At 50.2% G+C, this 22,347-nt stretch overlaps 9 protein-coding genes across 9 annotated transcripts; 5 read left to right on the top strand and 4 right to left on the bottom strand.

The window, feature by feature from the left end:
* Positions 1 to 499: 499 nt before the first annotated feature.
* N7509_001028 (NACHT nucleoside triphosphatase) lies at positions 500 to 3,419 on the top strand (the record flags this gene model as incomplete). Its single annotated transcript, XM_056625665.1, has 2 exons — positions 500 to 1,821; positions 1,910 to 3,419. The coding sequence occupies 2 exons, from the start codon at positions 500 to 502 to the stop codon at positions 3,417 to 3,419; spliced, it is 2,832 nt and encodes a 943-aa protein (XP_056494247.1).
* Positions 3,420 to 3,645: 226 nt separating this feature from the next.
* On the bottom strand, positions 3,646 to 4,579 carry N7509_001029 (DsbA family oxidoreductase; the record flags this gene model as incomplete). Its single annotated transcript, XM_056625666.1, has 2 exons — positions 3,646 to 4,317; positions 4,535 to 4,579. The coding sequence occupies 2 exons, from the start codon at positions 4,577 to 4,579 to the stop codon at positions 3,646 to 3,648; spliced, it is 717 nt and encodes a 238-aa protein (XP_056494248.1).
* A 687-nt stretch (positions 4,580 to 5,266) lies between these two features.
* N7509_001030 (SPX domain protein) lies at positions 5,267 to 7,714 on the bottom strand (the record flags this gene model as incomplete). Its single annotated transcript, XM_056625667.1, has 3 exons — positions 5,267 to 5,404; positions 5,467 to 6,470; positions 6,547 to 7,714. 3 exons carry the CDS (start codon positions 7,712 to 7,714, stop codon positions 5,267 to 5,269), a joined length of 2,310 nt encoding a protein of 769 aa, XP_056494249.1.
* A 1,165-nt stretch (positions 7,715 to 8,879) lies between these two features.
* N7509_001031 (NUDIX hydrolase) lies at positions 8,880 to 10,332 on the top strand (the record flags this gene model as incomplete). Its single annotated transcript, XM_056625668.1, is given in 3 exon segments — positions 8,880 to 9,382; positions 9,473 to 9,646; positions 9,663 to 10,332. 3 exon segments carry the CDS (start codon positions 8,880 to 8,882, stop codon positions 10,330 to 10,332), a joined length of 1,347 nt encoding a protein of 448 aa, XP_056494250.1.
* A 228-nt stretch (positions 10,333 to 10,560) lies between these two features.
* N7509_001032 (uncharacterized protein) lies at positions 10,561 to 11,102 on the top strand (the record flags this gene model as incomplete). Its single annotated transcript, XM_056625669.1, has 4 exons — positions 10,561 to 10,656; positions 10,749 to 10,780; positions 10,916 to 10,997; positions 11,076 to 11,102. The coding sequence occupies 4 exons, from the start codon at positions 10,561 to 10,563 to the stop codon at positions 11,100 to 11,102; spliced, it is 237 nt and encodes a 78-aa protein (XP_056494251.1).
* A 536-nt stretch (positions 11,103 to 11,638) lies between these two features.
* N7509_001033 (uncharacterized protein) lies at positions 11,639 to 13,165 on the top strand (the record flags this gene model as incomplete). The annotated part of the gene is made up of 4 exons (XM_056625670.1): positions 11,639 to 11,790; positions 11,858 to 11,885; positions 12,004 to 12,517; positions 12,612 to 13,165. The coding sequence occupies 4 exons, from the start codon at positions 11,639 to 11,641 to the stop codon at positions 13,163 to 13,165; spliced, it is 1,248 nt and encodes a 415-aa protein (XP_056494252.1).
* A 506-nt stretch (positions 13,166 to 13,671) lies between these two features.
* N7509_001034 (putative tetracycline transporter) lies at positions 13,672 to 15,148 on the top strand (the record flags this gene model as incomplete). The annotated part of the gene is made up of 2 exons (XM_056625671.1): positions 13,672 to 13,740; positions 13,835 to 15,148. 2 exons carry the CDS (start codon positions 13,672 to 13,674, stop codon positions 15,146 to 15,148), a joined length of 1,383 nt encoding a protein of 460 aa, XP_056494253.1.
* A 559-nt stretch (positions 15,149 to 15,707) lies between these two features.
* On the bottom strand, positions 15,708 to 16,706 carry N7509_001035 (uncharacterized protein; the record flags this gene model as incomplete). The annotated part of the gene is made up of 2 exons (XM_056625672.1): positions 15,708 to 16,285; positions 16,361 to 16,706. The coding sequence occupies 2 exons, from the start codon at positions 16,704 to 16,706 to the stop codon at positions 15,708 to 15,710; spliced, it is 924 nt and encodes a 307-aa protein (XP_056494254.1).
* Positions 16,707 to 16,970: 264 nt separating this feature from the next.
* Positions 16,971 to 21,981, bottom strand: N7509_001036 (uncharacterized protein; the record flags this gene model as incomplete). Its single annotated transcript, XM_056625673.1, has 11 exons — positions 16,971 to 17,624; positions 17,694 to 17,992; positions 18,043 to 18,174; positions 18,221 to 18,355; positions 18,405 to 19,351; positions 19,407 to 19,558; positions 19,621 to 19,769; positions 19,847 to 19,907; positions 20,157 to 21,329; positions 21,391 to 21,602; positions 21,663 to 21,981. The coding sequence occupies 11 exons, from the start codon at positions 21,979 to 21,981 to the stop codon at positions 16,971 to 16,973; spliced, it is 4,233 nt and encodes a 1,410-aa protein (XP_056494255.1).
* Between the last annotated feature and the right edge of the window lie 366 nt (positions 21,982 to 22,347).

Genomic DNA, 22,347 nt, shown 5'->3' on the forward strand with positions numbered 1-22,347 from the left:
CGTTGTCTTTGCATGTGGTTGGCGTTCAGCGGTTTTGACCATCAACGAGGTCGAGACATTCTGGATCTCCATAACTTCAAGTCCAAGCCCAGCCCAACACTGCTCTAACACTGTCCCCACCCTTGCACCCCTGACATGAGCACAGCACTGCACACATAGACATTCAGTGAACGGTGGAGATATTGCTATGCCATCTCTCTTCTCTTCTATTTTGCGGATGGTTTGCTAGTTCGTTTAAGATTACAATGCACCATTTACATTATGAATTGATATCTTTAAGATCTCTTGTAACCAACTTCGTAGCCATCGCTCCCTCAAGCTACCCATTGGGTCACGTGCCCTAAATACGAGGGGAATTGGGCTGAATCAAGACCATCACAATACTACTGCTAGTGTTCTTCCTCAATTTCGCCCAATCACTCTCAACTTCACTTTCTACACGCACTGCTTATTCCAATTGAAGTAAACAGAAACAAGGCGGCCATCGCCATATATCGCCATGAGCGATCCACTCTCAATCGCGGCTGGCGTCGCTGGATTCCTCTCATTTGGGATCCGAGTCACGCAAACCTTGGTAGATTTCTACACAGACTACAAAAGCCAAGACGCGGATATTGCGAAGATCATTCAAAACATAAAGACCCTTCAAAATACCCTTCGATCCTTGGAAACTGCAGTTCAACAACGACAATCTCAACCTAATGCCAGTGCAGAGGACCTACTACTTCAAGACGTCGAAAAGGCGACACAGAATTGCCATGAAATAATCCATGAGCTTCAAGCAGAGTGTCAGAAACTTTATGCTAGATCGGACTTGGATTCGGGGGCCAGATTCAAAGATCGTTTTCAAGTTGCTGGACGTCGCGCAACTTATCCGTTCCGAAAAAGCACACTTCAGAAAATCGAAGAAGATATTAGCGAAATACGTGAGAGTTTGACGTTCGCATTGAGTGTATTACAACTTCAAGGTCATAATCGGATTGAAGATGAAATATCAACAGTCAAATCTCTCCTCGAGCGAACTAATACAAGTCAAGTATCTTTCGCAATTCGTGCCTGGCTTCAGGCACCGGATCCATCTCTAAACCAGAACACATTCTATGCAAAACATCATCCAGAAACTGGGCTATGGTTTATCAAAAGTCCCAAATTCACAAATTGGCTTGTTGAGCGAAATTCATTTCTTTGGCTTAACGGATTCGCGGGGTGTGGTAAATCGGTTCTTTGCTCGGTTATAATACACCACACATTCAAGTTTTGGGAGAAGAGTCTGAATCTGAACCGTGGAAGAGTGGGAATCGCATATTTCTATTTTGCTTTTAGTGATGAGTCAAAACAAGGTTCTCAGGGCTTATTGTGTGCTTTGCTGCTACAGCTATCGGTGCAACTCGAAGACGGCGAAGATGAGCTGGACAAACTGCGTTTACTGTCCAAGTCATCCGCGCCCCCTGAGAAAGTCCTACTTGAAACCCTTCGAAAATTCCTGGAACGGTTCCAGGATGGGTATATCCTTATCGACGCATTGGATGAATGTCCTCAAGATCATAGAGGAAAGAGAGAAGATGTTTTGAGAGTGATACAGGAGATGCGTGGCTGGCGCTTGCCAAATGTTCATCTTTTAGTGACCAGTCGGGATCACCTTGATATACGACGATCACTAGACCCTTCCTCTGAGTGCGATGTCTTGATGGAGAATCCGGGAATTGCTGAGGATATCTCGAATTTCGTCTCTTACCAGCTGAAAAATGACACCAAGCTTCAGAGATGGAAGATGCGGCATGGCGAGATCCAAGACAAGATAACAGAGGGTGCGCAGGGAGTGTAAGTACTCAAACTGCGACTGCTACTGCTACAGTCATCCTCGTAGCTATAGTATAGTATCATGGTGCTAATGCCCATTTATATACAGTTTCAGATACGCGGAATGCCAGCTGAGGTCCTGTCGACAGGCACGAAACCGAAACCAACTTGACAAATGTCTAGACTCTTTACCTCGCGACCTAGATGAGACCTACGAACGAATCCTTTGCGACATCGATGAAACATATGTCGAGGACGTACGGCGTATTTTGACAGTACTTTGTCTCTCTATACAACTGCTCACCGTCAGAGAGTTAACCGAAGCTCATGCCGTAGAGCTTAGCGAAGAACCACCATTCCTCGATCGTGAGGGCCGATCCTATGAGCAAGATGATCTCGTCGATATTTGTCTTGGACTTATAGAGATTGTGGAAGTTGAAAATGAAAATGACCCCGAACAAATGATGTCGCTTGCTCGCATTGCTCATTTTTCCGTCAAAGAGTATCTTCAATCAGACCGTATCCGACAGCAGAAAGCAGGAAGATTCGCTATTGATACCGGATCTGCAAATGCCGAACTAAGCCAAATCTGCCTCGTCTATCTTTTAAACCCAACTTTATCATTATCAGATGGAATTTCGGATGAAGCAACGCTAAAAGACTTCGCTCTTGCGAGCTTTGCTGCCGAGCATTGGTTTCACTATTATCAATCTTCTTCTCCGTGGAACGCCAAATCAGAAAAATTGCTACTGAGGCTCTTCCAAAATGATAACAACTCATTCGTGAACTGGGTCAGGCTATACGAGATAGACCGTCCATGGTGGATATTTTTCGACTTCGATGAAAGACCCGTGGATGGCGTTATATCTCCCATATACTACGCATCGTTTTTGGGACTAGAAGACATCCTTAGAACTCTTCTAGCCATTCAGGGAGAGATATTCAGTCTGCCAGACATTATAAATTCCCGGTTCGGACACTATGTCAATGCACTTCAAGCAGCATCGGTGCAAGGTCATAGAAGAGTTGTCCAAATACTTCTTCAACATGGTGCCGACGTCAATGCCCAAGGCGGAGTATTTAACAGTGCGCTTGAAGCAGCTTCAATCAAGGGCCACAAAGAGGTTGTTCAGATACTGCTAGATCATGGTGCCGATGTGAATGCACAGGGGAAGTTTAATAGCTATGCTCTTCATGCAGCGTCGAGTGAGGGCCATGACCAAGTGGTTCGAATACTACTAGCTCATGGGGCGGATGTGAATACCCAGGGGAAATTTGATAGCTATGCTCTTCATGCGGCTTCGAGTGAGGGCCATGACCAAGTTGTACAGATACTACTGGATCATGGTGCTGATGTGAATGCTCAGGGGAGATATGGCCATGCACTTCATGCAGCGTCAAGGCAGGGCCACAAGGAGGTGGTTAGAACATTACTAAATCATGGTGCTGACGTGAATGCCGAGGGTAGAGTTTACGATAATGCCATTCAAGCAGCATTGAGGGAGGGTCATGGCGAGATAGTCCAAATGCTTCTGGATCAAAGTGCTGATGTGAATGCCGAAGATGCAATTCGCATACGTGAGATGCTTCAAGGTACCGATATGGCAAGGATTAGTTAGCATTAGTATTCAAATGAGCATTCAGACTATATGATACTTGGTGCTTCACGTATAGAGTACTACCGCAGATAAAAACAAAGATAGAAAAGAACTTGAATAGACAATCAAATCCATAAAATATCAACGCCAAACCAATCCCATTCCACCAAATCCCATTCCTAACAAATTCTAACTACCTAACCTTCCCCCCCCCCCCATAAAACCAACCAGTTCCCTTCCAGATAATTCACTCATCATCCTTAACCCTCTGAAAAATCTCCAAAAACGTCTCCGGCTCATCAGCCCCCTCAATAGCATACTTCCCCTGAACTTCAAAGTACGGAACTCCAGAAACCAACTGTCTCGACGCAGCCGCCGCCTCATCATCAACCTCCTCACCACCTTCATCAATCCCATCCTCATCATCAAGCAGAGCCCGAACAGCACCGCCATCTAATCCAGCACTAATACCCGCCTCACTTAGGACGGCTCTGTCGGTGATGTTTTTCTCTTCTTCGAAGTAAGCGCGGAATAAGTTTTCCACGACGCGGGTTTGTATGCCGCCAATGGCCTCGCCAGCGCCAGAGGTGGTAGCAGAAGCTTCCCGCTGTTGTTGCTTCTCAATTTCCCCAGCAAACCAAATCAACCGATGCGAATCCCGCGTAGCCCCCGTATTCCCACCAAAAGAGAAATGAATACCCTCACTCTCACCGATAGGAGCTAAACGAGCGAACATAGCCGCGACGCGCTCGGCGCCGAATTTCGCTTTATACATTTCTTGCTTGTCGGTTCCGGGATAGGTCGGTGATGAGGCGTTTAGGTAGAATGCTTTCCAAGTTATGGTGAATTTGTCGGTTGGATGTTGGCTTTTATGGGATGTTATTGCCCTTGAGAGGCGTTTGAAGCCGATATAGCACCACTGTTGTGGGGTTAGTTTTCATGTTGTTTGGTTTAAGTTGGGGGTTGGGGGTTGGGGTTGGGGGTGGTTTTGGGAGGAGAGGAGGGTAGATAGTAGTAGAGCTAGTCCAGTTTCATGGGGTGAGGGTAGATGGATAGATAGTAGTTAAGGTGTACATATCCCACGGGTATGGTTATGGTTGTTATGCATCGGAGTGGGGCAATGCATCATTACATACCGGGCAGACGGAGTCGGAGATGATTTGGATCTTGAAGTTTGTCATTTTGGACGTTGACGGGTGGTTGATTTGTAGGGGGGGCGAGTTTGGGGGAGTTTGCAAGGTTGTAGAGAGATGAAATGAAAGACGGGTGAGAAAGAGGGGAGAGGGGCTTAAGTTTGGGTTTTGGGTAAAATTGGTGCTTTTGGCTATCCTACCTAATTACTAGTACTAATTACCTCGGTGGTCCGAGTCTTTTCGTACTTTCTTTCTGCTTGATTCTAATTCCGAAGCTTCCTAAGCTTAATTTGTCAGCGTCTCCACTGCCGTTTTATAAGTACGTTTCCATGGGTATGAGCATACAGGCAACCGATGCCGTAGTTAGCAGGCAACCAAAATTAAAAATTCGGCCTTACGTTGATGTTACCTTTAGTTATTACCAGTCTCACTTCAGGTTTATATTGATTTGTCCCAAAATTTCATTCATGCAAGCTACTACTGTAGTATTCAATTCATAAGTACACCTATTGGCTCCATATATGCAAAGTCAAAGTCCAAAACAAGTCCACAAATTTAATCCAATCCAACAGTCCCGACAAACGTCAATGTCAATTGTCCGAGAGTTCAAATCGACAGTCAATTTACAGTTCAGCGCTGAGTGAAGTACAGTGTCTCCAAAGACTTTCGGAAGGGAACCTGCCCCTGCCCATTTTACAGTTTTTTTTTTCTGGCGAGAAGAGAGACAGAGGGAGTTTACAGGACCTGCTGTGCGTTGTAGCTCGGCTTCCATGAGGCTGCCGAACCACCAGCACCACCAAAAGCAGAAGAGTTGGTGACAGGGGCTGAAACGGGGGGCTGGCCTTGGTTGGCTTGGTTCATCAATGCTTGATACTGTAATGGAGAGTTAGAATCCGACACAAGAAAAAAAGGAAGGGAAGGGAAGCTATACATACCTTGAAGGCAAAGTTCAAGACCAGAGCAATCGCCAGACCAACACAAACAACGAGAGGTCCAAACACGTTATCCAAGTCCTTTCCGCTGCGCTGGCGGATGAGTCGAGCGCGCTTCTCATACATATACCAGCCCCAAGCAGCGGCAAAAATGGCAAAGAATGTGTAGACAATAGCCAAGGCCTGCGCAATCCGGTTGTGCTTTCCGGCAGCGTTGTACAGACCCAAAGACAGTGTCGAGAGCAGAATACTGACATGAAGCCACTTGATGAATGTTCGCTGGTTGGCGAGCCACACTTTACTTTCTACGCGGATGGGTCCTGCGTCCTTGATCCAGACGCCCGGGTGGCGGACGCCTGGGGGCAAGACCTCGCTCTGCTGCTGTCCTGACCAGTTCTGGAACCTGTGGGTCAAGGACTGCAGGAGTGTGGAAAAGTTTTGAGCGGATATCGGAGAGTCCTCGGCGGGTTCTTCGGCGGGTTCTTCTGGTTGCTCGCGAGGTTCGGGTTCAATGACGGAGAGGCGAGGCTTGGTTGGAGGGACGCCCTCACTCATCCCAGAAGGTCGACGACGAGATGGCTCGGTCCATCGGTAGGAGGGGGATCCTGAGAGCGCATGTGTGCTTGGGCTACCGGCACCAACACGGAAACTACCGACCGCCATATCTTCCTCTGCTCGCTTGGCCAGCCGTTCTTGTTCCTCGTGGAAAGCGGTTTCCGGGTCCCGACGAATATCTTTCTCCAGTTCGCCGAGCCAGAATGGGAAGCTGTTGACGTTGTCCTCGAATAGCTGGGCGACACCGTGGACGAACTTGGAAAAGCGAGGTGCTTCTTTGACAAGGTGGGAGGACATGAGCTCATTGATCCATTCGGAGTCATGGGCTTTACCACGCAACTTGATTTCCAAAAGAGCGTGGGGGAATCGGACAATTTCGCCGGTTCTCACGGCATTGAACGGGTAAGATGCGGCGGCATCGTCCAGATCGGTTCGGTGCCATTCAGCGGGATCTCGGCAAAGGGCGCTCTTGGTCCAGGGAATCTTCCCGGATCAAGGCGAGATTAGTGTCGAGGGAGATGCGAATACGGTTATCACCTGGAATCTGGAATGCAGTGCGGGTGTAGTTGGCCCGGAGCATAGGTTGAAGATTGTGCTCCTTGATAAAGGACTGCAATTCCTCCACATTCTGCTTGAGAGACTCGGCCTCGGCCGATTCGCCATTGTTCATATCTTCCATCCGGTGGACCTTTTTGTCCAAGTGATACTCGCTGTCCAAGAACTCCTTGATGTGCTTTTCCTTGAGCTGCACCTTGATCTCCCGGCTGCTATCATCTTCGGCGACAATCTTCTTCTCGAGGAAGATGGGTGGTTTATCTTGCAGCTGACCAGTCCAACGCAGGCGTAGAGATCCAGCCTCCGAGGCACGAGCGACTTTTTGGTTGTACAGTTCGAACTGGGGGTTATCGAAGTAAAGAGAGGTGATCGTGGGGTCATCCGGCAGGGTGCGCACGTCCTTGGAGGTACCGGGGTTGTAGATGAGGACTGGGAGGCGGCGCAGGATGTGGGTCTTGGTCTCGAGGACGTTGTCGGCGTGCACCCAGAACTTGTAGGACGAATAGACATCTCGACCAAAGCCGCGTTCCGGCTCCTTTGACGGGAGGACATCCTGGCTGAGGGTTTCACGCACAAAGGAGTACATCACCGACAGACGGTGGACCAATGGCGAGTAGTCCTCCGAATTGAAGGGTAATTCAGATAGGCGCACCTGCAGCAGGGGCTTGACGCGGTATCGAGCGCCGCGCTTGCGGTCATGTTTCTTGGCGGCCTTGAGGAAGCCGGTAAAGTTGATGCGACTGTATTTTTCCAATTCACTAACCTCCTTTGTAATGCTGTCGAGCTCCTGCAGGACCTCGGAGGCGATTCTGCGTTTCTCGGGATCATCGTTGGAAGAATCCTGATCGGCGACCGGGGCGAGCGGTCGCAGCTTAGCCTCACAAGCGGAGGTGCGTTCTCGGAGCTGCTGCGAGGTCTGCGACTGGAAGGCATTGACCTTGTCCAGTTGCACGTTGATCAGTTCCTGGACGAAAGCCTCCTCGTCTTGTTCGGTCCAAAGAGAGCTGTCGGAGTCGCTGCCATCATCGCCCTCGTCATTGACATCATGCTCCCGCAGTAGGGACTTCAGCTTCGCATAGTCGATATAATTGCCCTTCCACGGGGGGTACACGGCCTTCCTCAGGGTCTTTCCGAACCGCATGGTGCGTCGAACCGAGGGGTGAGGGGAAGAGGGTGTGTACAGAGGAAAGCGGACGGATTGGCAACCTTGTGTCACTTGGAAGTACCGAGAGGGTGGGGTGGCGGGAGAGAAGAAGGTGAGAAAGGTGTGGAAGGTGTGGAAGACAAGGCAAGGGACCCAAGTCTTATTAAAATTGCTTCCGAGATGTTAACGGCAGATGCAGCCTGCAGGTACGGTAGAATTAGACTTAAAACGACGAAGTGAGGTCGTTCACACCTTTTGGTGATAGCTTCGAAGCTAGCAGCAGCACGTGCGTCCATCGCTGGCTGAGGTTGCGTTATCCGCAACCAGCCAATCAGCGACCCACTTGGGCACTTTTAGACACTTGACTGTAGGCTGGATCGAGTTAGTATATTATTTAGTATATTATTTAGCCTGAGGGTATGCAATTGCAATTAGCTTTTCCCGTTACTGTATGGCTGCGTATTCGTATATACTCGACCATAGCAGTAAGTATGTCGTTGTCTCTCTTCTACCCTTCAACCTGATAATTCTATAGATGATGAGACAGTACTACGTACTACGTACTATGTAGTATAATATAAATTAAATAGACGGCAAACTGTCTCTCAGAACGAGGGCTCCACCGAGAATTTGCCTCGCTCCACACGGGAATCGGCTTGTCCTCCGCGGAGGCGATATTTGCCGAGAATACTACGGATAGTTGATGGGCAACTCAATTACATATTTTAAATTGAAAATTGAAAGATTTACTCCGTACTCTAGAGATAAATGCAGACCAGGAAATAAGACCTTATCTCGTCTTCACATAGACCTAGTTATTCCAGTATACTAGTAGTACTCCCTAGCAGCCAATAGTTAGTACATCGTACATACTACTACCGGCAAGGCTAAGCGGCAAAAGAAGCTTTCCAGGGCTGCTTTAATGCAGACTGTATCCGTACGAGTAATATGCCCAGAATTCATTTAACCCTTGGCTTGAGGCGTACTCGTACAGTAGATCGTAGGCCCTTTAATCCCCAGCCTATAACCAAACCAGTGGGAGCGGAGCAATCCCGGTGGGGCAAACGCAGGGGCCGAGGATGTCACCGGCCAGACCACACCCATCCAAGATTCCTCTCCCTACGAGTACGGAGTACATAAAGATCCAACTTCAGTCCTTAAAATGGACTCCTCACAAGGCCCTCACCCTCACCAACACACACCAGGCCTATCGCCACACCTTCACAATGTCCTAACCGACCTCCACCGACGTCCATACCCACACGTCCCCAATCCACCCCTATGCAAGAAACGCGCCTCCGTCGCCTTAATCCTCCGCGTCCGCCCAACATACAACCACTGGCCAAACCCGACAGATCTCGATATCGGTCTCGGTGATCCAGACTTATCCGTCGAAGACAGACTGGATGACTTTTTCGCCCAGCCGTGGGTGAAATATGGGGATCCGGAGGTCCTTTTCATCAAGCGCGCTTCGCGTCCGGGCGATCGCTGGACTGGACATGTTGCTTTGCCGGGTGGGAAGCGCGATCCTGAGGATGAGGATGACAAGGCTGCTGCTATTCGGGAAGCTTCTGAGGAGATTGGATTGGATTTGACAACGGATGATTGTATTTGTGTGGGGAATTTGCCGGAGAGGGTGGTTACTACTAGTTGGGGATCAGTGCCGTATGTTTCAGATCGTTGGCGGGCTTTGCCTTCTCTCTCTCTTTCTCTCTGAATGTTCGATTGCTAATTGCTTTCTTTTTGGTTGTCTAGGTTGATGGTTCTTTGCCCTTTCGTCTTTATCACAACGCGGAGCGACTCCCCCAATGCTGCGACTACAACCGACGGAGGTCGCTTCGACACATTGGATCCCATTACGCGCACTACTCTCCTCATCCCTCCGCACGGTCGAACATGTGGATATATCGCAGCGATTCGCAAGACAAGGTGGATTTCTATCCAGATTAGCTGTCCGATCTATGCTAGGCTGGATGCAGTTCTCAGCCGTGCGGTTACTTCCCGCCGAGACGGTGCAGTGTACTTCGATCCCGGGATTCGTGCCAGATGAACAGAACAGCAAAGAATCGACGCTAATTTCGCGCTTCAAATCATGGTGCCTGAGTAACCAGGCTGATTCGGGAGATCTCAATCGTCCCCTGTTGCTATGGGGTCTTACGCTTGGAATCTTAGCGGATTTCTTGGACATGTTGCCTCCGCATACTTCTGTCCAACAATGGAAATATCCGACATTTACAGCGCCGGATTTGAGGTTCATTGTTAGTATTTTGACGTACAATTTGCGGAAACGGAATGCGCGGATGGTTAAGTCTGGTGCGAGACCTACGAGTGATACGGCGCTGGACGCGGAGAGTGCCGCTTTGTCGGTTACCCGGGGGGAGAATATGTCGAAGCACGATGATAATGAGGTTGGGATTGGTGGGCTTGGAGTGGGAAGATACTATGGTCCAGCTGATCGTGCTTCGGATGGGACCTCGTATGCTGTTGGGATTATGTTGCGTGGATATTATCAGCGGTTGCGAGTTGCGATCTATGTATTCCTTGCCTGGCGTATGGCGTTGGGATCGGCGGCGGCCATTGTGGCGTGGCGAGTGATTCGGCGGAGACTTCGATAATTCTTAATATGCTCATGCACATGCACATATGGATGTACATTTGGTTTTTCGGGGGTTGGTTGGGTCTATTTTTGGATATACTCGTACTCATACATAATGGTGGTGGATTGAATAACTAGAGCATTTACTAGTACTATTACTAATCAAGATCGACTTCCCCCACATCTCCAAAGTTCAAAGTAAACAATCCGCCCCGTTCCATCGCCTACCAACAATTCGCTCAGCACAATGGCAGCAACTCAAAAGCTGTACCCTCGGGGAACCGTCAAGCGCATCGTCAAAGCACACTCCAACCGGAGCGTGAGCAAGAATGCCGATATCCTGGTACGTTCGTTCGTTCGCGACTATCGCTCTGCCCCCAAACGCGTGGTCGCTGGTCGCCGGTTGCTCACTGCTAATCTTGAGACACTTAATAGATCTTTCTCGACTATATGCTATTCATGCAAGAGTATGGCCTTACCTTCCTTTCTCCGAGTTGTTTCCGTCCGATCGCAGCACCTTGACTTCACGATACATGACTACAACTTGCACTACAACTACAAGCCCCCGTTGCTACGACGATGCTAATTCCTGGCTTTATCAGGTTAATGCGCGAAGCTTCGATCCGATCGCGAAAGTCTGGCGAGAAGAATATCTCTGCGAATGCGGTTCGCAAGGTCACTGAGGTACGTTGTGGAGCTGGAGCTGGACCTGGTGTGCCCCGTACCACAGGGTGAAGCTAATGCCAGGATCTTTCACTTTAGAAAACACTGCGCAAATTTCAGGGATAATGATGCTGGAGGATATAGCTGGAGATATGCTGTCACCCTGCTTTTGTGAGCTGGAGGTGAAGCAATCATGCAGATGTTTGGGGGAGGGAGTATTTACTGGAGTACCTCCTGGAGTACCTACTAGACGGGGATCTCTTGACGCGGGGGAGTGACTCTTTGATGGATTTTGATTTGGCGTAATGGCGCAAAGTATGATACCCAGGGAATGCGAATTTTAAATATTTCCCAATACATTTCTATTATTTTCAAGTGATCATGTTAGCTGTCCAGCTGTCACAAGTCCTTTCCCATCTGTAGGACTCGTCGCGTGATAGACATGCAGTAAGTGTGAGAGTGTGTGGCCCACCACCAATTCAGGAAAGGGTTCGGGCGACTTCCACCCGCATCGATTCTGCGACTCACTTCACTCCTCACTTCCCTCCCATCCTCCTCTCTAGCTGATTCGATTCAACTCTCATCTGTACACTCTTTGTACAGAACCATTCTTTCCTCTCCTCCTTTTAACTTTCACAAACCTGTGTTACCCACATTCCATTATGGCTCCCGCCTCCGCCACCGACAAGCTCAAGAAGCACTCCTCCCGAGCTTCCAGTACCTCCAAGCCCGACCCTGAGATCGAGAGCCCCATTTCCGTTTCCGCTTCGGACCTGCCAGGCTCGGAACCCGCTTACCTGAAAGAACTGCAAAAGTTAGCGCCGCGACTTATCTTTGAATGCTATGCTGCGCTATGAGGCTGACTGAATGCGCGCTTCTAGGAGCCTTCGCAATGCCGTGAAGAAGCTGGTATGTGATAGCCATACCCATACCGATCGATCCATCTCACCTCCACATTAAACCAAAGCTTCCTATGCTTTGTTACATCTCATATCACTAACCTCTTTCCTTTCCGGCTACTCTCTAGAACGCTACCGCCAAAGTCGACGCCATCCTCGCCGAGAACAAGGGCAAATCGCTCGACGAGCTCGTCGAGGCGAAGAAGATTAATAACGATCAAAAAGCTCAAGCCTTGAAGAAACCCGCCCTTCAAGCTAGCATTGCACAAATCGAAGAACAAATCGGACATTATAAGCTGATCGCTGACCAGTACGAGGAGCGACTGGTGAGCCAGAAGGCTGCCCTGGAGAAGACACACCAGGAGGAGCTGGAGGCGGTGCGCGCCAATGCGATCGCCGATGCCACAGAGACAACTGCCAAAGTCCTGCGCCAGCAATTGCTCACTGTTAGCAAGTTCCTTTGCGCTGCGGCTAACAGCCGACGGGACGGTGATGCGGAGGCTCTGGAGAGTCGCGCCTTTGAGGGCGTTCTATACCAGGTTTATGGTGGGAACCAGGATGCCGTTTCGTCTATGATTAAGTTGATTGATGGGGCGGATGAGAAGATTCAGGGTGTTGAGGGCGATTTGCTGGATATGAGCTGTAAGTGTTACTGACTGGTGTATCATTGCTCGCTTCTTGAGCTGAGCTGAGCCCGAGCTCTTGTATTGCCCTTGTACTGACTGTTCTCCCCAAGTCGGCGACGTGAAGCAGGCATCTAGCAAATTCTCTCCCGGCGAGCCCGCCGAACTTGCGACAGAGACCACCCCCGCATCGGACCCTACCCTCGCCAATGCTGGTTTGACCGAGCTCCAGGATACCTCTGTCCGCGCCGAGGCCGCTGCGCAGGAGAACCTCCCGACATCCGACCAAATTGCACCCCCATCTCAGACCTTGGTCTCCGATGCGGGTAACGCGGTGGCGGAAACATCCTACAATGGCAATTCCATGACTTCGTCAGCCACCACGGACGGATGGGTGAATATCCCTCGTGATCCAGCCGAGACCGATACTGGCCTCCAGGCGACCCCTGCAAATACCGAGAACACGGAGGCCGAGGCTAAGGGCCAATCCGGTGGACGCAACCGCAACAATAACAACAACAACCGCCAGGGCGGACGTGGTCGGGGTGAGGGCAGCCGAGGAGGTCGTAGCCGTGGAGACTTCCGCGGCCGCGGACGTGGCGGCGGTGGTGGTCGTGGAGGTCGTGGACGCGGTGGAGCGAACGGATCGCCTACTGGCGAGCAATAAGAATGTAGATGAGATGAGATGAGATGCTGAGCGTTTGTCTCTACTCTACTCTGCTCTACTCTGCGCTCTGCGACTGGACATGTTGTGCTGTTAATCTCCTCCTTTTTTGGTCTGGTGTCACGGATCCACGAAAGCCACGAATTTTCTTTTCCGGAGTGATTATTTTCTCCCTAAAGTGGCGCCCATTTCTCTATTTCCTCTCGAGCGTTGCATATTTTCTACCCCAATGTATTCTATGTTATGGCAAATGAGGTGATCAGCTAAACTCCGATAGGCAATGAAATGCAACCCGCAGGGATGACGACGGGCTCCACTATTTACTTCGGCCACCTTGCTATTTACGAGTATTCCTTAGGGTAATCTGATCTGATCTTACTTTGGTGCCCTGGACAATCTTATTCTTGTAATCTCCCCATCCACCACCCACCTAACACAACACAACACAACACCCTCCCATACTCCCTTTCCTCAATTCCGGCGCCAGCTCAGCGCTCGCGCATACCACAATGGCAATCGCTGGCGCCCAACGCAAACAAGTCCTAAAGGTCTTAATGATCTCCCTACTCTTGGACCTGGTATGAAACTGCTCCGCATCGCATCGCATCGCATCACATAATCCCCTCAAATCCCAATATGAACAAACAATTAACCTTCATACCCACATCACAGATATCATTCACATTCATCCTCCCCCTCTTCCCCTCCCTCCTAACATTCTACCGAATCCAAGACACATCCTCAACCTCCAAAACCTCCCTCCTAACAAAAATCCTGCACTACCTAAACGCCTACAAAAACGCCTTCGCCCTCCCCATCGATTCCCGCTATGACATCGTCCTCCTCGGCGGAGCTCTCGGTTCCCTATTCTCCCTCCTCCAAGCAATCGCCGCCCCCATAATCGGCCATCTATCCGACCGCCACGGCCGTCGTCGCGCGCTGCTGATTTCAATGATTGGCAATATCGCCAGTGTCGCGTTATGGGTCAGCGCGAAGGATTTCCGTACATTCCTCGCGTCGCGCGTTGTGGGTGGTCTTTCCGAGGCGAATGTTCAACTTGCGGACGCGATTGTCGGCGATGTTACGGATGAGGCAGGGAGGAGTGGGTGTATGGCGCTTATTGGGGCTTGTTTTAGTGTTGCGTTTACAGTTGGACCTGTGCTTGGTGCGGCTTTGGGGAGTGTGGATGTTGTTAAGGATAATCCGTTTTTTGTGGCGGCGGGGGTTTCTTTGGGGTTTGTCGTTGTTGAGACGGGGTTTATTTGGGCTTTCTTGCCGGAGACGCATCCGAGGTTTACTTTGCTTGAGAAGGAGGAGTCTCGACCCTCTGCTGGGGAAAAGAAGGGAGAGGTCAAGAAGCAGAAGCAGAAGCAAAAGAACTCGAAAGAACCAACTCATATCCACACGAATAATCCCGCCATCCTGAACGCCCTTCACTTCCTATTCCTCCTCCCATTCGCAGGACTGGAATTCTCCCTCCCATTCTTCACCGCGACACTATATGCCGACACCACCAGTTCCAGCTCCAGCAGTCCCGCCGCACTAAACGGCCGCCTCCTCTCACTAATGGGTCTAATAGCCTCTTTACTCCAAGGTACAGTCGTCCGCCGTCTGCCGCCCCTAACAACGATTCGAATCGGCGTCATAGCATGCGCTATCTCATTCTTCCTCCTGGCGCGCGTGGAGACTGTGGCGGGACTGTACGCTGCTGGTGGGTTATTGGCTGTTACGTCCGCGACTGTTGTTACGGGACTTAAGAGTTTGGGCAGTTTTGAAGCGAGGGATTTAGATCGTGGTGCTGTTATGGGGAGGTTGAGGGGGTGGGGGCAGGCTGGAAGGGCTACGGGGCCGGTTTTGTTTTGTTCGCTTTTTTGGTGGGCTGGTAGGGAGGTTGCTTATAGTGTTGGTGGGGTCGCAATGGTGGTTGTTGCTGGGGCTGTTTTTTTGTTGTTGAAGGCACCTGTTGTTCGTGGTAAGGTGGATTGATATGGTATGATATGATATGGTAGGCCCAAGTGGTGAAACATATTGAAAGCATTTCTGCGTGGTGAGGTTGGGGTTATGTGTACTACATTTATAGGGTGTTTTTTTTTCAGTTTATTGTCATAGTTCAGGGGGTTTTTTTAGAAGCTGGCTTCGAGATTGAAGCCCTAGAACGAATTATATGCTATTTACATATCGCGACAAAGATTGGAGAATGCTCGTCAAATAGGCTTTCAGTATTCAAAGACTTGGTATTAGCCTTTTTCAAGAGAGGAGACGTGTAATGCAACAGTGCAGGGCCTGAGTTTGAGTCCTGCCTGAATGGAATCGGATGGGAGAGGTTCAGTTCAGTTCAGGTCAACATTTCATGACCGGCCACGATGATGCCGTGAACGACCCGGACCCAGTCCATAACCATGACAAGACTCAATACATAATCCCGGCCTGGGCGCTGGCTCAAGCGACCCCCGCGCCTTACCAATGAGCCAGTCAGTCAAAGTCACGAACTTGGCAGTCCGGTCCTCACCATCCGTTGCATCATCGGCATGTTCAATCGTATGCGTCAAGACACGGCCTTCATCATCGAAGGAGAAACAAAGAGTCCGCTGAACTGTTGCTCTTTGGATAATTTGAAGATTGGTTCATCGCCGCCGAGGAGTTTGCTTAGACCTCTGTTTGTTCCGTTTGCTGAAGATGAGAGGTGACTTTGACTTTGCGATGCGCCCGAGGCAGAGGTGGAGGTAGGAGTGGAGACACCATTGGTATTGGTATTGGCCGTGCTGGGTGTAGTATGTGATTCATGGAATGGCCTACTATCAGTTCGAGGCTCTGTTTTCCATCGCACGACTAATCGTTCATCGCCGCAGTCGTGCTTATCGCCGTGCTCTGGATCAAGAAGGGTCCCCGCACGGACTATTCGCTCGCTGAGGATTTGTAGCTTTACATTGCCGACGAGTGGGACGCTGCTCCAGGCGACTGGTACTGTCCACAGTGCTGCGCGGTATAATGTGCGGCCCTTGACGGTGGGGAGGTGTGGGTGTGTTGAGGGGAATAGGTGGAGGTTGACGTTGGGGGCGATGATTTCGGGTGGGAGGGTATTGTACAAGATTGTAGGAAGGAGAGGTGAGAGTGTTCGGAGAGCTAGAGGGATCAATTAGTTTTTTTTTTTCTCTCTCTCTAGGACCTGACCTTTTGGGTGTATTTCTATGTACTCACTTTTGCCGAGCTTCAATACCCGCTTGTCTGGCGGTTTGTGGTTGTTATTTTGCGGCCCGTCTAGTCCGTCGATCCCGGTGCGCACCCATGTTGGGGAAAAGTATGCTACCGGGAGAGGTGTCGCCGAGGCTGGAGCTGGAGATGGAGATAGCCAGGGTTCATGGAGAATACCATGACGTGGGTGGGCGAGAGGTTGGCGCGGCGTGAATGTGAATGAGCGGCCAGCGCTGCATCTGGATGGACGCTGCGACTGCGACTGCGCCTGCAGCCGGAGAGAAAGACTGCGTGAGGGTGAGGCCAGATTAGGCATTCCGCCGGAACACAGATTCGGGGCGGCGAAGGTCATGCCATGAGGTGGGAGAGTTGGAGAGAGGAGTTGGAAAGTTGAAAGTTGAAATGCGGAGAGGTTTACTAGTTCGATCGTTTTCCGGTTTTGCGGGCCAATCGCAGTGCGCGGGTATACAATGAAGTTAATCAAGGGTGACCATTGGATACTAATGGGGTATGGAGTAGTTATTAAAAACAGAGTAGTCTCCAAGGATTCCGTGATAAAGGTTCAAGTTCGATAGTTAAATTGACATATAATTCATGCTCCGTGGTATTCTATTCCTCACGCCAATTCATCATCATCATCTTCCATCCCACTCACTCGTCGCTCAGCCAAGTCGCGAATCTTATCCTCCAACACACCGCGTCCAAAGCGCTCAGCAACCTTGGCCGCGGCCTCAACCATCTTGCCATTGCGATCGGTCATGAGATTTACAAGTTCCAGTGCCTTCATACCACGTTCTTCTCCTTCTCTGCATTCAATGGCCAGCATCTGCAGCAGAGTCTTGTCAAGATCCAATTCCTTGCGCGCCAACTCCGCACGTTGGCCAGAGGTGGCATTGGTTGATGCCAGAAGGTCGCGAAATAGTGACAGAAGCAGGCTTCCCCGAACAAAGCCTTCCTCGAAACGGCTGCCTTGGTCGCCGTCGGCTCCTTCTTCGGGATCCTTGGGCGGGTTGCTGGAAATGGGCAGTTGGAAATCAAACTCGCTAAGTAGCGGACGGGGGAAGTATGGGTTTCTGTCGCCACCCTTGAGAATGATACAGTGGAATTTTCCTTGGGCAACGGCGACAGGCCAGTAGGTTTCTTCCTTTCGCCCACCTGCGAGACGGGACATCTGTTTCGTATCTAGAAGGGGAACCCATCGGGCTTGTCCGGGCGTGCGCCAATGTTGAAGGACGACCAGTACACCGGTTGAATCGTAGACACAGGGATCCTAATATTTGTTAGTTAAGTGGTTCGCAGTTTGAAACGACCAGTATGAGTAGAGTAGCTGGGGACATACACCAGTGTCGGTGAAAAATACACTTTGTAGTTGAGCTCCAGGGGGTAGAGCAACCACGTCTTCATTTTGACAGATCTCATCCCGCTTGACGTTCTCAATGGTGTAGTGCAATGTTGCATACCGACCATCGGCTGATACGGATCCATTACCAATGGTCATGATGTAGTCCCGCCAAGCGGCGCATGTCACGGCCTGGCTCTTCTGGCGATACACCCTGAAGGGCGTGCCAAAGAGGGTGTACACTCGTACGTAGCCCTTGGTCGTGACAGCAACAATATAGGACTCGCTGAGCGCAAGAGCTGAATATCCGTTAGAACAATACTAAATGAGAAAGTTGAAAACCACATACCTCGGACCATCTCTCCCTCGGGCAATTGAGTACGCCAGTCTGCTCGAGTTGTCCAAGTCTCATGCGGCCGATAGAAAATTGTCGCAGGACTACCGTCAGACGGATTATTAGAGAAAAGCGTACCGTTATCATCTGCGGTCGTTAGACTTGTTCTTTGACCATCATAATCTTGACTTACTCAGGCATGCTTTGTCGTATTGATAAGGGTCGGTAAAGTGGAAGTCCCGATGAAGCTCCCGGTCATAAAACTCCACAGTAACCGTGTGGTGTGTTTCCTGGTCAACGGTCCAGACAGCACCAGTCAAGTTCAAGCCTAGAGGGATGTTAGCAGAGCTCAAAGTTCCCAGATTGGAATGTCATACAGAGATACCGCCTGTTGCCAGCCCATGGCGTACTACCAGGCTGAAGCGGCGGGTGGCATTTGGGCTGAACAGCCCCCGATTGCAAACGCTTGCTGCCAGGACCATCAAGGTCATCAAGATGGCCATTTGACCGCTTTCCATGCAAGTTCAAATCCTCAGCATAGCCAGCTCCATCATCATCCTCGACAAAATCTTCCATGTCCTCATCCCCGCCAAGAATATCATCCAATGAATCGGGCGTTCCAGCTCGGGTCGGCTTCTTGACTGTTTCCCTAGACCTATCTGCCAATGTGTGAGGTAGATTGTTGGAGATTTCAGTCAATGGCCCGGGGAATATAGGAGCCGCCTGTAGGGCTTTCTGGAGTTGAGCTTCATGGCTCTTTGGGACGAAATTGTCGTGAATGAAGAGTTCACCGTCGGAGGTTGTGAAGGACAGAGAATTCTTGGTAGGGTGCCAGGCGATGTTGATGACATTTCCAAAGTCATATCGCTGCACGATCTTCTGAGTCTTGGTCTCCCAGAGCACGATTTGTTTGTCAGCTCCAGCCGAGACCAAAAGAGCTCCATTGGGGGACCAGCTAATCGCGGTAATTTCACCAGTGTGTCCGTTGGCGAACGTCTTTTCCTTCTTCCATGAAGAAATAGAGTAGATAGCAACATCTCTGGTTGCCTCTGCAACGGCAAAGGCTGTGCCATCGGGGTGCCATACAGCTCTCGATGTTGCCTCGGACTCCGGTTCGAGTTGGCGAATCACCCCATCAAGTTTGTGGACCAGCGCAGGCTCCTCCTCAGCCAGGGAATAGATATAGAGAAGACCGTTTGTGCTGGATACGGCAATGAAGCGGCCGTTGGGATCGAAAGTGACGTGCTTTGCGGATTTTTGTTGTTCGCGGAGGTACTTGATTTGCGACATGTCTTCGACCTTGACGATCTTCACGGTGAGATCACTAGCCAGTAGTGTCAGTTTTTGTCTTCACATCATGGCTAATTGATTCAACTCACTCGCTTGCCACTGCCACCCACTCTCCATCTCTAGACAGAGCAAGATCACGGATTGGCAGGGCGCATCTTGTCAGGATAGGCCCCGACTTGCCTGTAGCTGCATCATACTGCCAGACATTGCCGTCCTCGCTACCCATAACGAAGTATTTGTTCTTTTCACATTGTTAGAAATTTGTTATATCACTTGGATTGGGCTGTGTTCGTTCTGTCATACCGTCGCGGCAACACCCACATGCCCGTCCATGCCATCATCAACGGTCTGCGGTTCTCCATCTTCATCAACTGTGTAAATGCGAATAGCCGAGTTCGAGCCACCGGTGATGATTCGTTTTCCATCGGGAGTGTATGTTAGGACTGTCGTCCCTGGGGTGCTCAGACAAGAGGTAGGATGGTTAGTAGGAAGACATCTCGCGTCGGCTGCAATTGCAGCGCCAACTTACGGGCAGGGCGCCCTCGAGGGCGAACAGCATCCGAGCTCATTGTAAGGAAGCCTGCGAGTGACTTCTCGGGGTAGGATATCGCAGGATCAACAATGGCGGGGATTCAATCGCAACTCAATCGAAGACCCCCTCTGGCGGTGTCCGGAGGTGATCGCCGGGAGACGCGCAGCGCGACGCGCCCCCAAGGGATTTAACCCGATTGGGAAAGTAGGGTTCAGGGCAAGGAAGTATACAACAGACATTATTATTTGATCATTCAGAATATTCAAATGAATTCAATTATTTCCTTGTTTGTAAATTTCTACTCTACAGGACCATTCGCTGTAAGAAAATCAAAATCAGTCCCCTCGTGAGCCTGGTTCACCGACCGCTCATACAACCCACGATAGCCTCGCTTCTGCTTTCTCGCCTGTACCGGCCCAGTGTCAGCTTCAAGGATCTGTTTACGCTGCAAGATACGAGATTTCAACAGCTCATCGGAAATATGCAGGTGGAGTCGACGACTCTCAATATCGCAAGTAATCAAGTCCCCTGTTTCGACGATCCCGAATGGGGAATCTGGCACCGCGGCTTCAGGGGAGATATGGAGGATGATAGTTCCTCCTGCAGTTCCTGACATCCGCCCATCTGATAACCGCAGCATATCCTTCACGCCTGTAGATGCGAGTTTCTTTGGAATCGGGATGAGTCCAGCTTCGGGCATGCCGGGGTTCCCAATTGGCCCAATACCTTTGAGTACCAGGACGCTGTCCTTCGTGACCTCAAGATCGGGATCATCGATGCGCAGGGCCAAGTCTGCTGAATTCTCAAAGACAACGGCGGACCCGGTGTGTGTGAGTAGGTTTCGGTCTTTAGAGGCGGATGCTTTGAGAACTGCTCCGTTGGGAGCGAGATTGCCGTGTAGAACGGCCAGAGATGACGAGGGGAAGAGAGGATTTGACAATGGCCTGATAATATCCTGTTCAAATGCGAACTTCTTGGTTGGTACTGAGTCCAGGACTTCGCCGAGTGTTTTTCCAGTGATCGTCATCGCAGATAGATGAAGTAATGGTCGTAGGACCTGCAGTAACGCCATCATGCCCCCTGCATTATGGAAGTCGTTCATATAATTGTCACCGCTTGGCTTCAAGTCAATCAACAGCGGTGTCTTCTTTCCTATTTCCTCGAATGTATCCAAGGTGATCACGCCTTGGAGCTGGGGGTGTCTGTTCGCAATGGCGAGAATATGAACGACGGCATTCGTAGATCCACCGATAGCCTGGAGTACAGTGATAGCATTCAAAAATGACTCCTTTGTCAGAATTTCCTGTGGCTTTGTGGATGATTTCGCCACTGCTACCGCATTCGCACCGGTCTCTTCAGCGATGCGTAGTCTTGCAGATGACACTGCTGGCGCGGATGCACCGCGAAGGGGCATCATTCCCAGAGCTGCAGTCACACAGGCCATAGTACTAGCAGTGCCCATAACGCCGCATGTGCCAATCTAATACATTTGCATTAGTCGTGAAGCATACAACAATCCCGAATCTCAATACAACACTTACCGTTGGAGCAAGTTCTTCATTAACTTCCGAGATTTCCTCGACATCAATCTCGCCCGCTCGGAATGCGGCCCAGTTATTGCGGCAGTCGGTGCATGCGCCAATTCGCTTGCCACGGTGACTACCCGGCATCATAGGGCCGGTAATCAGAGGAAGAATAGGTTTATTGGCAGATATTCCACCCATCAGCTGTGCGGGAACCGTTTTATCGCAGCCTGAAGAAGTTAAATTAGTATCCATCTCGATACACATGAATGTTGCATGTAGTGACTGACCTCCAATCATAATACAAGCGTCCAATGGCTGCGCCTTGATCATTTCCTCCGTATCCATACTCATAAGATTCCGCAAAAACATACTCGTCGGAGACGAAAACGATTCATGAACACTTATGGTCGGAAACTCTATCGCCAATCCGCCATTAAGCTGCACGCCACGCTTAGCCGCCTCAATAAGCTGCGGCACATTAGCATGGCAAGGATTGAATCCCGAAAATGTATTAATGATGCCAATTATCGGGCGCGAGAGCGCATCTTCGGAATATCCGAGTGCTTTGATGAACACTTTGCGAAGAAAATAATGAGAAATGCGCATCGCCGTAGGAGGTTAGGCCTTGGCGCAGACCTGAGGTTGAGGTTATTGGCTTGGTGAGATCGTAATCGCCATTGGGCTCTGGTTCATTTTCATTGTCCATGATGAGGAGAGAACTTTCAAGAGGAGATTCTCATGTAGGTATGTTCAAGTTCCGATATCCAATCCGCGCCTCCGTAACTGTAAAGGAGCTGGTGCCAGTGGGGCTTATATATGCCCATTCGCTGAGTGGATGGTGTCATTCGGGACAACTCCGACGGATATTATTCCGTGCGGGTTGCTCCCGCCTGTGGCCATTTGCCCCGAGTTCCACTTTCGATCTGGTGTAGAGCTGTCAAAATGCGGAGTAAACGGTTGATCCCTTTTTCT

This window comes from Penicillium cosmopolitanum (genome assembly GCF_028827165.1).
Source record: "Penicillium cosmopolitanum strain IBT 29677 chromosome Unknown utg000003l:1.0-3747932.0:1.0-3751027.0, whole genome shotgun sequence".
Taxonomy (NCBI): Eukaryota; Fungi; Ascomycota; class Eurotiomycetes; order Eurotiales; family Aspergillaceae; genus Penicillium; species Penicillium cosmopolitanum.